Source organism: Uloborus diversus, chromosome 1 (genome assembly GCF_026930045.1).
Source record: "Uloborus diversus isolate 005 chromosome 1, Udiv.v.3.1, whole genome shotgun sequence".
NCBI classification, from domain to species: domain Eukaryota; kingdom Metazoa; phylum Arthropoda; class Arachnida; order Araneae; family Uloboridae; genus Uloborus; species Uloborus diversus.
In genome coordinates, this window is record NC_072731.1 from 63796787 (window position 1) to 63811253 (window position 14467).

At 32.6% G+C, this 14467-nt stretch overlaps 1 protein-coding gene across 1 annotated transcript in view; it reads left to right on the forward strand.

The window, feature by feature from the left end:
- Window positions 1-11546, forward strand: part of LOC129234617 (coilin-like) — a 39827-nt gene extending 28281 nt beyond the window's left edge. The window contains exons 6-7 of the mRNA XM_054868650.1: window positions 5925-5989; window positions 11409-11546. Coding sequence (XP_054724625.1) covers window positions 5925-5989; window positions 11409-11456 — 113 coding nt within the window. The 3' untranslated portion in view covers window positions 11457-11546. The remainder of the gene's footprint in view (window positions 1-5924; window positions 5990-11408) is intronic.
- Window positions 11547-14467: the final 2921 nt, after the last annotated feature.

Here is a 14467-nt window from a genome sequence, read left to right on the forward strand (position 1 = left end):
TTATTTTTTTCCATTTCCTTAATAAATACATTAAAAAAGAAATAGTTCAGCTGCAATTTTTCCCTTTTGTCTTCTTGATTCATTTGCCACCCTTTTCTTTCCTTTTAACTTTTATAAGAGACAATTAATATCTGCAATGTTCATAAATAAAATAGCTTCCAATAAAACTTAAGCTGTTGTGCAGTCTGTAAGTTTTATTTACAAAACCCAAGTGTTTTGTCATCATTGAATGTCATTTCATTGATAGTTTCTGTTATGAATCATCCAAGCTTTCAAAATAGAAATAAAATTAATCCTCATGCAATGAGTTTTTCGCACTGCAGGTAGTTAATAAGAACTAGTATTGTTAGGAGTCGAATTTGACCAATTGTATCTAGTGTCGACCTATAAGGCTTTGCCTTTCAATTCAGCCCGTTAAAATTCTTCTTGCACACTTAGCACGAAAATATTCTTGATTTACTATGCAAAAAGTTTTAGCTTTTTACTTCATAAAAAATAATAACAGCTGTAAATGTTGACTTAAAGCATTTTACCTGGGGAAGGGGGGGGGGGTCATGGCGCAGACTGCAGCATTGAAATTTTTTTGGGAGAGAGGAAGAGTGTTTTGAGGGGTATTTTTTACTTTTTGGGGGAGGACTCTTGTATTTGGAGGTAGGTTCACGATATTTAGGGGGATGGGGACCCTTGATTTTACAGATAAATTTTTGTATCCATTGCCAGTATATAGTTTGTTTCTAAAGGCTGCTTATTTGTTCCTCACATTTGCAGACCTAGTGCATTCCCCAGGAGCTGGCCTGCATTCTTTTATGTTGCATCACCATCAGCAGACAGCCATTAATACTTGAAAACTCGCAACCTTGGGTGTATAACAAGCACCCAACCTCTACGCCACTCTGTGAGTCAATCTAAAGAGCCATCTGTTCTCACGGCTGTTAGAAGACTGGCTTTTTGACTTTTTAAAATTCTTCAATTTTTTTTCATGCCTTGTTATTGCGTTTTTTTATCAATCTTGTTGTGAATTTGTATAAAACAGAACTAAATTCTGCATTCATTAAATTTCTGTTGGCATAGATTAACACCTTAATATATATATATATATATATATATATATATATATATATATATATATATATAGATAGATATATATATATATATAAATATATATATATATATAAATATATAAATATATATATTTATATATATATATTTATATATATATATAGATAGATAGATAGATATATATATATATATATATATATATATATATATATATATATATATATATATATATATATATATATATATATATAACATAAGTTAAAAGTAAACCATGCGGTAAAAACTACCTATTTATCATTTAAAACTGAAAATTTCATTAAAATATTTTGCTTAAATGAAGCTTACAGTAAAAAGGTACATTTCAGGGAGTTTCTATAGATTTTATTATGCAACGGAAATAATTAAGTTATTAACATATGAGTGTGGGAGTGAAAAATATAAAGATTTCTCTTTCTGTTCTGCATCATGTTTAACAAGTAATTTTTAGTCTTGTTTCATGGACTTTGTAAAAACAGTAGTAATTGCATTAATGATATAAATATCATTTTCATTTTGATTTAATTAAAATAATAATACCAAAAATATTTTCCTTAAACGGGCCAGTTTTTTCTTATAGAAGGTGGATTTTTTTAATTGGTTTATATCGATAAAAGCCTCCTGAATTTTTTTGGCCTGGCTAAAATTTGATAAATTTGGTTGTTCTAGCTGTCTTTGAAGCTTTAAATCAATTTAAGGGGGGAAAAATAAACTTTTCAATTGCTGTCAAAATTTAGAGCATGAGTTTTTTTTTTTTTTTTGGTCCCCAAATTACAAAATTTACAAAAAGGTCACTTAAAAATTTAATAAAAAAGGAACAAAATCGAACTTCCAAAAACACAAGCTGATGTGTGCATCACAGACTTCCTTTTACCCCATTTTAATGTCATTTCCCCATTATTAGCAATTTTAATCTGATTCAATTGTTTACTCTCTGAATATCACCAACAAAGGCCAAATTGAAACCAAATTTTAAAAAAAAAAAATCGCCAAATTTGTTGCCCAGTTGGCGACAAAACTTGGCGAACAAAAGACTGGCGATATATCGTCAAGTGTCCGACAAATTATAACACCACTTCAATTTCATCGAAACTAAAAATGATTTCCCCCAAAAAAGGGGCAAAAACCCTCCTTAGGAACATCCAAATGCAACCAAAAGGGAAGGTGCACAACTAGGCCTCACTAGGAGTCTACGTACCAAATTTCAACTTTATAGGACATACCGTTTTTGAACAATGCAAGATACATACGCACATACATACTTACATACAGACGTCACGAGAAAATTCGTTGTAATTAATTTGGGGGTCAACAAAATAGATATTTCGGGTGTCTGTAGGTTCCTAGGCAATATATCCACGTGTGGTCGGGTTGAAAAAAAAACTCAACATTCATTCGGGGGTGAGCAAAATGGAAATTAATGCTGATTTTTGAGTGAAATTTTTTTTGCGAATACAATACTTCCTTTTTTGTAAAAGGAAGTAAAAAAAAGGGGGGGGGGGCTGTGTTGTGCATACACCTATGGACCAAATAAATTTTATGCCAAATTTCCTTAAACTAATGATAGAAACAAATCTGAGCCATTATTTATGGACAGAAAATGTAGAGCATCAAACAAAATATGGAATCAGCAGTTAAAAATGCACCATAAATCTATCATCAAAGAAAACTTTTTTTTTTTTTCAGTGGTAAATGCAAAAGGAGAACAGAAATTTGAAAGATTCCTCTTTCCTCTGCAGAAATGTAAATAATCTTTAACACAGAAAAAAAAAATGCTAATAGATCAGGTTTAGATAATATCAGACTTAAGCCATTCAAATTTCTAGCTAATCTAGAAGCCATAGGTGTTCACTCAGGGTTGCTATTTTGTGCACTTTTTTGTAAAAAGTCCGAGACACCGGAAGAAATTGGACAAAATGGACGGAATGAAAAATCAACTGATTATCCATACATAAATTTATTGTTATGGTGTACAAAATTAGTATATAATTTTAATATATTATCTATTATGAGTTAATGGTTTAATTAAAATACAGGGGCCAATCCAGGATTTTTTTCTCGCTACCTATTTTTGTGAAAGTATTCCATCATTCTATTTTTGTGAAAGTTTTTTTATCAGCATTGTTTTTGTGAAATTTTAGAGACATCCTAATTTTTATAAAAGAAGTAGTGTAACAAGTGAAATTTTAGTTCGAAAAGTGTAAATGTCATCTAGTATTATTTTTAACAGGTTTCGTTTTTTTTGGGGGGGGGGGGGAGGGTAGCTAAAAACCTAAGAAGTACGAAAAATACCATCGTAATTTCAGCTTAATGGTCTATGTACTGTGTATAATATAGGAAATTATGAGAAAAACGGTTCCTCAAAACAGATGTTTAAAGATTGTGATAATATTGCATAAATACACTTTGGTGAGAAACAACTAAAAATTAGTTAAAATACTACAAGAAGGTTTCTATTTAAGTGATTGTTCATATAAACCTGCTTATAATTTTATTTTATGAATATATTTTGTTTTAAACAGAGAAACAAATTTTATATTTTAAAATGCAAATTTTTGTGAAATTTTCGATGTTTTTGTGAAGCTACTGATTTTATTACTTGATTTTTGTGAAAGTACCGATTTCAAAACAAAATTTTTGTGAAGGTACCGAAAAACGGTAGCAAAATCAGCCTGTATTGGGCCCTGAAATATAATGATTGTTAACTTTAGAATTTAATAAATCCGTAAAAATTTTAATTACACATTGGTGCAACTAATTTTAGATCATAATTTACTTAAAAGTAATGAAATTTAGAATGTGAATGAGCTATTGGACATGATTACACACTAGTAAAAATTACAATTGTAGAAGTTAAAGTTAATGGAAAAGTCAAATGAAATGCTTGGAGACACATATACAAAACAAAGATTTATAGACAAAAAACATTTTACTGTTACATTTTTTGAGTTTTTATTGATGTTGTCCCATATTAAAATATTAATGTTATCTGCATGTTTTTATGGACATGTTAATGTCATACAAATTACGAAAAATTACTACTTTATTTGGGTTGTATATACTCAGAACAGTGTATGGGAAGAGGCTATAATAAGCAGGCTGTTAGAGTTTTAAAAGGCTATTAATATAAATTTGGGACTAATAAATTGACTAGAAGCAGCGCAGCTGGGTTCAGAGCCTGTTGCTGATCATCACATTTGTACTTGTATTACAAGATTAGATTTCACTTCATGTCAACATTTCTTTATTAATATCAAGTAGTTTTTTTTTTAATATGATTTTTAATGTTTTGAGACTCCAACTTTTAAAAGCTTTTTATACTTTTAATTTTATAAATGCATTTGTTATGGGCAATAAACTTCCATATCACAGATAAACATCTTAAAATGTACATCTGATGTGTTTGTTTTGATTTTAATTTCTATACACACTTACATAAACTTCAACTGATCTTACTTTTTTCATTTTCACTTTTAAAATATTTCATAATCAATTTTTATGTACGTATTTATGCATGCTATATTTTTATATTAAAATATTACTTGAATAGGAAGGAATCTATATAATTATTTATTATTTTCAAACTTCAAATTTTCAAATAAAAACTTTCAGTTCACTGAAAAAGTGGACGAAATGGACAAAATCACATTTTGTCCGGGACAGTTTTTTTCAGGTTTTTCCCGGAGTGGACGAAATAGGACAACTCTGTGTTCACTGGGGGTTGGTTAAATAGACTAGGACCAGCCTAGCTGTGCCCAGAGCTTGTTGATTTACTTTTTTTTTTGTGAAATTAATGCATGCAAATATCTATAATCAGTGATGCTCCTATCTTTTTTTCTGCGGGTATACTCCCAGTAATCCATTACGTACAGTATTTGTATGGGATCAGATACATAATATGTCATAACATGAAAATATTTGAATCTTGAGGGTATATGCTATGTAAGATAAATAAATACCTTTGTTCTGAACAGTAAAGTAACAATGTCAAATAAGCACTAATTCGCAGATTACTGCAGACATATGTTTCAGCGTTTCAGGAAACGCCTTTTTCAATGCAAAACGTAGTGAGCTTATGGATGAAAAGACATCCGACCTTATTACTTTACGTTACTTTATATGCTATATGTTTACAAAATGTTTGATAGCATACCGCGTAGATGGATTATATCCTATGGGTACACCACTGTCTATTATACATTATAAGTTTTGTAGATGAACTAAATTTGCATTTATAGTTGAAGGTATTCACTGTTAAAACTATAGTTAAGGCAAACCTAATCTGGCAGCATTGTGAGGTTTACGCAGACCCTAACCACAGCATTACAATGCTGCCAAGTTAGGTTTGCCCCCGACTATAGTTCATTCATGAATTTTAATTGGAATAAAAAAAACTAAACATCAAATTAGTTTATTTTGAGATTTCATCAAATGATTGTAAGTTAAAAAACAAAAAAACAAAAGCATATTTAGTACTGAATCTCTCATACAGTAAAATACTTATGATAATTTAGGCCTAAAAAAGTATCTTTTACTTTTCTATTACTTCATTAAAATAATTTTTAGACTACATTCTTTAATCTGCAAAAAGTGGTTCAAGCATTTTGTATAATGTGAGTAGACTGTTTAACTGCCCTGAATATAAATTTTCTACGATAAGTTTTAGCTTCTAAGAATGAAAAGTATTTGGCCTTAAATTTCGTACTTGACATTGCTTTTTAAAATCTCTTGTATAAAATTTTTTGTCAAATATCATGTTTAATCAATGCATAAAAGGTTTGACAATTTTCATTTTATGTTCATAATAGATAGTGTTAGTATTATTTCAGGAAGAGTTGGGAAATTTGAAAATTTAAAAGAAGATGAAATGCCTGATCCTGTAATAATTCAAACTGTAAGCTTTTTTATTTTTTATCTATGTCAAATAGTACTGTCAGTTTGTGATAACTCAAATCTAAAGGGACCAATGAAAAACTTGGACTTACTGGAAGTTCGACTTACAGCTAGTTTGGGTTTTCGACATTTTAATATTAAAAACCCTCGAATATTTTAATATGTACATATAACAGACAAAATTACAGAACTTAATAGTTTTTAAGCACAATATGCACAGTTTAATCAAAATTACTGAGAGGAAAAAAATCAAAAACATGATTTTGATTTTGATACTGCTGGAACCACTTGAATACAGATGATTCTACTTCAGGAAAAGTGCATATCTTCATTTGTTTCAAATTCAGATTCACGGATTCTACCCCTTTAGAAGTTTCTCTTTGAGTAATTCCATGTCAAATCATCACACGGTTTAGGACGGACCGTCACAGAACTGGATAAACCTTGGTACATGAACCTAGTCATGAATGAATGTGCTGAAAAAAATTTTCTTTCACCTCATTCAAAAGTTATTAATTATCAATTAATCAAATTTTCATTAAAAAATGCTACACTTCGAAATGGCTAATCCTCATTTTCTAAGAAACTATAAAAGATACAAGCTTCAAATTGGTCTTGTTTTAAAGCTCTTTTAATCTGCTTTAATTTGATGTGCAATTTGATGAAATCAAAAAAGATTTATTTTAAAATTTTATTTAATTTTAAAATTTAAATTTCCCAAAAATTGACCATTTTAAAATTCTGATAAAAATCAGACATCTCACCAAATTTCATAATAGGGTCTTTATGGGAACATATGATACAGAGAGGACAAGTTTCACATATATATCTAAATTTCCGCATTTGGGGCAAATGGCTTTCTTATAGATTGATCAAAACTATAAATAAACTGCTAATAGCAATGTAAAATCTTCTAGTAAATTGTGCTTATATAAAATTTGATTTTTTTATAATAATTGTAAAATAAATAAGTACAGTAGACCCTCGTTTTACGCGGGGGGCTACGTTCCATGAAAATGCAGCGTAAATTGAAATCTAATACCAGTGTTAAAATAGGAGTTTGGTTCTGTAGATAACAAAATACTTCATTATAGTAATGACGAATTGTATAATAAGTTCAATGTGTACTTATATCGACTTTTATGCACAACATGCACAAAGAAAACATAAATTAATTTCCTGGTCTGTTTATAAAGAGGAGCTAGCTATGATAGTCTTTTGGCAGTCATTAAGAATTTTTCTCCGTAATTCTTAGCAGAGTTTTAACGCATCCATGATAGCTTGCGTCACTTCCATGATAGAATCTTCATTCACTAACAAATCAGAAAGATCATTTCTATTGCCTAGGAATGGCTCAAAATTTTCAATGTGAACGTTTGATACCAACATCGCCAACGTTGGTATCCTCGTTTGTCACTCCTAAAAGCTCTTCTTCCAGTGAGTTCTGAACTGTATGAGTTTAATAACTTTACTTCTGGAAAGAGCTCTGGAACTAATTGCATGAAATGTCTCTAGTGGCCCAAGCTCGATTATTAGCATGCCAAAATGCAGTTGATTACGTGCAAATCTGCAGCCTTCAGGAGTTTGGATTTTGAAAGAGGGGAAAATTTTATGTGTTTGCATTGCCGCATCCGCGTAAAACCGAAACTCATCCGCGTAAAATAAAATAAAGGTGTCAAATCTTAAACCGCGTATAATCAAAACCGCGTAAAATAAACCCGCATAAAACGAGGGTTCACTGTAAATAAATAAATATTTTAAAAAAAACATTAAATTTCATTTTTTAGAAAAAGAGAACATTAGCATTGTCCTATGATTATCTGAGTTTTTTAGTCTCTAAGTTGCAAAATCTTTACAAATTTGTTCTTTTCTTCAGCTGTAGAGTATATGTCGAGCCTGTTAGCGTAGTAGGATTTACTTAGCATTTGCAAATAACGTCCGAGCAGTGTATCCAAAGAATGTCTGTCATGAATATGATAGTGAAGGAAAGGGCCTGGTTGGTGGAGTACTTTCACTTCATTATCTTCATTTTTGGCCAAAATAACTTACCCACCATATTTTATCATATATGGAAATGACATATCCATTTAGATCTTTCATCGTGAAAAAAACCCTTCCTCCATATGAGATGACAGAATATTTGGTTGATGATGGAGAAAATAAAAATGCTGCAGCACTCACCCTTGCTTCACAGCTGGAGGGAATAAAAGCATGCATCTTTTTAGTTGCTGGTATTGGCACTGCTTGCTGGAAACAATGAGAGAGCTGTTCTGCATTTTCAATATATTCATCTTGGTTGGCAAAACTGAAGTCCACGATCATTGAAGGGTCAGATTTTGCCCTTTGGTACAGTTGCATAGGTGTCGTAATTTGGTTTGGTATGGCATTTGAAGAGTTGCCCTTGTTGCTTCTCTTTTGACTGTACCACCCGCGCCATCACATGATCCTATACCGCGAGCAGTGTAAGAAAAATGCCACTCATCCTTAATACTGAAATCTCTTTCATGACAGCACAGATTTAAAAAGTTCTTTTTAATTTTTTTTACTGTGCAGCTGATTTACTGGAGCTATAAAAAAATTGCCCACTACTGACTCATGCTTGTGGCCACTACTGAAAATCTCAGATTTTGGAGTGGCCACTAATGGATCAAATTTGAAGTTCGGGAAAAAATGGATAAAAAATTGAAATTCTAGCATTTTTAGAAAATGGGACGATTACAGAATAGTTGGGCTATAATATGCTCATTGAGTTTTAAAATTAGAATTAATATTGTAGACCCACATTATAAAAAAGACACAAAATATGCTTAACTGTGGCCACTACTAGTGCATTTACATTACTTGTTATTGTCACCACGAGCACTTCGCAGCACTACTCACCTCTTCCTGCAGAGCACCCAGTTCGGAAATCCCTGATCTAACGTATTATAATGTTACCAGTTCCATGCAGCTTCAAACTTTCTTTAAATGACGACACGTTTCTTGAGAAAACACAGGAGATTTATTTACAATTTTGTATAAGAAGTATCGTTAACAACTGCTAAATTAACCATAGCAATTAGGCAAACATCAATTAACACGTAAACTCAACGGTAAAACACTCATTTACATCAAAATACGCAATAACACAGCGAAGCGCAACGAGAAACGAAACTTCACAGTTAGAAAGCAAACCAACTAACTCCCCCCATTCACAAAATGCCTGGCGTTTTATACCAAGCAAAGAAATATCTAGAAAATCCTACAAAGTTCTACAAATCTCTCATATCTTCTTTTTGTTCCGTTCACAAATCTTATCATTCAGAAATGGGGAGACCCTATACTTCAGTCGAATGTAAGGAGTTGTATTTTCATTACAAGAAACTATTTACAGGTTAAGTTACTACAATAATTTTTAGATGAAGAATAATGGAATAAACAACAAATTTAGCCAGATTACAATAAATTAATCATAAAAATAATTACTTTTTTGCAGAATTTGTAACAGTAATTATTATTATCACTATCATTATTATTTTTATTATTTTGTAGTTAAAAGTTCAGAAATTATTTGTGAGCAAATTAAAGCCAAATAATAACTGTCTTTAATTTTTTTATCCAGATTTTAGAGGTGGCCCGGGCACCTTCCTTATATATGCCCTTGCTACCCATCAGTTAGTTACTTTAATTAATTATTGAATCTTTTTACTTGTCTTTTTTATATTTCCAAATTCACGAGCCTGCCAATAAGAACATTTTATCTATGATTGTTTAAACATATTTAAAATGCAATTAAATCTTTAGCTAATTTGGCTGCAAATTATTTCATTATCCCATCTGTTATAAATGTATTTAATTATACACTGGTGGACTATTGCTAAGGACGAATGGCAATAGTGGCGTTAGGATCCACAAGATGGAAGGCAAAGAAATATGGAAATTAGCATAGGTGCGGGATAAGGTATGACGCATTGTGCTTATGGAAATTTTAGATTTACGACGATACTCGTCACATGATAGTGCTGATTAGAGATGTAAAGGATTTGATGTGTAACGACCATTGTGTTGTTCAAAGGCAGAATTTGACCGGAAAGAATCACTTGAAGAACTTGAATTTTTTTGTATGCATTCCTGACGTCCCTTAAATGATTTTACGAGTGGTCGCCTTGCTGGCAAGTTTGAATAAGGGCAAAAAGTATCAGTTGTTACCAGGGAGCTCGACGTTAGCCACAGGGTTCTTTCGAAGGTTTGGAAATCATTTCAAACAAATGGAATGTATATCAAATGTCACAGGGGTGGTTGTGTATTAGGTACAACATCAGCAGAAGATTGGTACATAGTGCTAGCAACAAAAGTGAACCAGCGCACACAGTTACTGAGGTAGCAAAGGCATTTTCTGCTGCTACTAGCAAGCAAATATCCTGAAAAACTAGCTAGATGTTTGCAAGCAGTAGGACTACACGCCAAACAGCTTGATTTGTATACCCCATTTGTTTACAAGTCAGCGTTTTGCCCGTTTGTAACGATGTCGTCAGCATCACAATTGGAGAGAAGTCGACTGGGCTTGTGTACTATTCTCAGATGACAGCAGGTTCAGTCTGTCATTTAATTGTGGATGACAACTGATCTGGCGTAAGAGTAGTACTAAATACAGGCTGGAAAACATTTAAAAAAAAAGACAAATATCCTACTAGTGGTGTCATAATGTGAACTGGGATCATGACCAATGGCCGTACGCCGCTCATGTGCTGCCAAAAAGACTATGGCTGCCTAGCGATACATTGATGTTGTTCTGCTACCTCATGTTTACATGTTCCGTGGTGCTGTGGGCGATAAATTCGTTCTGATGGATGACAACGCAACTTGTTATCGAACAGCCCATTGAATGACCAACACATGATCTACCATTGAAAATGTTTGGAATGCTTTGTGGAGCAGTCTTGCTGGTCGACAACACCCTCTAATAAAAAAGGACACCCTCATCCATGGATGATAAAGAAATAAGATAAATTACCCCAACAGCGGCTCGATATTGTTGTGCAAAGCAGCAAACGACATGTAGATGTTTGCATTGCTCTCCCTGGCGGCCATATCCCATATTGACATCTTGCACCGGAATGCCTGTGGATGGTAATTACATTTTATCACATTTATATATTCAGCACAAAATGATCCTTTTGTCCGTTGTACACTTTTCAATGCCTTCTGGATTTCAGAGCACAAAAAACTGTCATTGTAATGTTCTAGTGCTCTGACATTAGTTTATTTCACTTGGCATCAAATCACACTTACTTTTTTTGCCCGCTACATAGCCCATTCTGATCCGTCCTTAGCAACTGTCCACCAGTGTAATAATGTCATATATGTTTATGATATATATTGAAAAAAAAAAATCTGAAGATTTTTAAAACATATCTTTTATTGCATTTTTTTTAATTTAGGTCACAATACAGTTTAGTGGCTTGATAGATCTTAGATTAGTCAGCTGATTTTGCAGTGCACATATGAAACTATTTGTCTTCTTCAGTTGTTTTGTTTTCTTCAGAATTAAATGAAAGCTTTTACATAAAATGTTTTAATAAAATAAGTTGCTAATTTCTTATTTACACATTGTTCATACTCAATTTCAGAAAAAAAAAATGATGGAGTTTTGAAGAAGTAAAATGAGATTTTGAAGGAGTGCTAATGCGCTTTCCAAAAATGATGTGATGATATCACATTTTTTTCACCACATTTGACCTCTTCCCCCTTTGTCACAAGAGGGCTGTTTCCATGGACACTTTCAACCCCGGGAAAAAAACCTGCTTTTCACCGCACTCCAGATATTTGCGGGGTATATGTGGACTACTCCTGCTTGCTTCTGGGAGTAAAGCGGAATTTTACCCAGAATGCATTACGCGAAACAAGTTTGTCTACTAGTCTCTAAGGATGCTCGGTAAAAACCGCTTTTTGTGGTACAATGGTAAACCTCTTTTTACATGGAAATGGGGATTTTTTCAATCTTTTTTTGCGGAGCGAGAGCGGGGATTTACTGGGTTGAAAAGTGCGTTGTGAACGGGGCTACAGTGTCACACTTCTCCTTGCTCCTCTTGTTACATGTCATAATTTTTATAAACGTATTGTTATAGTAACTGTGTGATGTCCTTTTTTGTCACCCTCTCTCTTCCCCTTGTCAATTCAACGAACCTGTCTCCCCCTCAAGGCATAACATCACTTGTGGATGACCCTTTTAATTAATATCCCCTTAATATCATAACTGCAGTTTACTTAACAATTGTTTTTTTTAACACAATCATTTAATTTAGTACATCTACTTATGTATTTTTAAATATTTAAATCGTAATTCTACAAACTGATTTTTGCTGCTGAGAGTGTGGCGGAGGGAAAAGAACTGATCATAAAACTTGAAAAAATAGCCAAGCACCATTTAAGCATGTTTTACTTAACTTATGAAATGCCTTAGGCATCTAATAATATTTTCACCTCCAACTTTTATGACTTTGATCAATTTGTAAATCACACCTTTATGAAAACTAGTATGTTGTGACTATCACGAAACTTTCTTCTATATCTTTCTTATAATTCTGATCCCTCCCCATGCTTGACGAGGAAGCAATATTCTCAACAAAAACAAAATTACACATGCGAAAACTTGACGACCATCCCAATATCTGAATTATCGCAAAATAAAAGCAAAGAGCAAAAGTTGAAAGTAATTTTAAAATGCTTGAATTAATTAGATGGCAGCAGTTAAAAATTTTAAATCATTTTGAGATAATATTTCCGATTATTTCCATACATTTAAAATCACGAGAAATAAGCAGACGACAGTTTATTACGATTTATCTTTCTTATTGTTGCATTAATAAAGCAGCCACAAAAAAACTAGTCACACACATGCACACACAGACAGACGGACATTTTCCAAAAATGGTCGAAATGGACTCAGCACACCTCAAAACGTTCAAATCCATCAAAATTCTAAAATTTGCACGAATTCAATACTTTTTTCTACATATTAGATGTAGAAGAAAGTAAAAAATATATATGAAGCTACTACATTAAAATTGCCCTTGTGATGAAGTTAAGTTGTCGATCGTTGAAGTATTTTAAGTTACTGCCATAGAGGAAGACTATGTAGTCTTCAACTAAAAAAGAAGGAGTTTTGAAGGAGGTAAAATAAAAATGAAGGAGTTTGAAGGGCTCTTCAAAAAAATTTCTAAATGAAGGAGTATTGGAGGAGTTTTGAAAGACCGTACAAACCCTGTTACATATCTTTTTAACTGTAGAGCTTAGATTTGGACAAAACTGCATTTGCCAAATGATAGTTCCAGCTGCATCTTGCTAACAGTATTTAAATTAATAATTTTAAATATTTTCTTTATACTTTTACAGCCAAACTTTTTTTTTCAAAAACATTTCTATGTTAAAAATTTTGAATTTCCCTGCAGTTATGGCAAAAATGTTTTTTCCCCATCTTTATCTCAAATAAATTTTCCCCCAATTCTAGCTACACTGTCATTCTTCATTTTGATCTTTAGCACTGTTTATCAACAGCAGAAGTTGGGGATGAAAAAGCATTCTTTCTGATATAAGCATAATACTCGAATTCTTCTGGATTCAAGCCTATGGAAAACTACAAGGAGCAAGTTTTCTAAATCACACCTCTTCCTAGTCTTTTATGATTTTAATGTTGAAAAATTTCCTTAAGGAAGATTCCGTACCTCGCCTCTCTCTAACACCAATAAAGAAGGTTGAAATTTTATCATAACTCCAATTTCGAAAAGTTAGGAAGGAATGTTCCAAATGGCATTCTTTTCCCTAAAGTCATCAAAGATGGTCAAAATCGCAATTTAACTACTGCAATAAACTTTCCGGGGGAAAACCCGGAATCCCCATCACCGAAACGTTTCCATGAGAAGGCCCTAACGCCTTCCATTTCCTGTACATCACCAAAGACCGGCTAAAATTGTATTTTTTGGAACTTCTACTTCAAAATTCCAAGGGGGAGTTCCGGACCACATCCTTTCCCCTAACATCACAAATTTTAGAACTTAAAACCACAAAATTTTTCCGTAGAGAGCCCCACCCATCTTTTCCTAATAACATAAAAAATTTAGGAACATTCCTAGTAAATAATTGGCAGCTTATGTGCCTGCCAGTAACTTATATGGAGAAAAAACAGAAGGGTTTCCCCACTAAATGTCAGAAACCTTCCTTAACCTGGAATCTTCCTAAAAAATCAGGAAACTTTCCAAGAAAGATTTTTATAGTAACAGCTTGAGACCTTCTTGATTTGCCAAGAAGGCTTCTAGAGCACTTTATAAAATATGACCAAAGCTAAGGCAGAATTGCAAGAAAGTACTAAACAGCTTATTTGCTTGTAACTCTTGCAAAGGTAGTATTTAGAGACTGCATTTTCCCCTTATTTAGGGCTCAATCAATCTACTGCATTGCGAACCACGTCATAAATAAGATGAACTTATCTCCTCACAGGTAG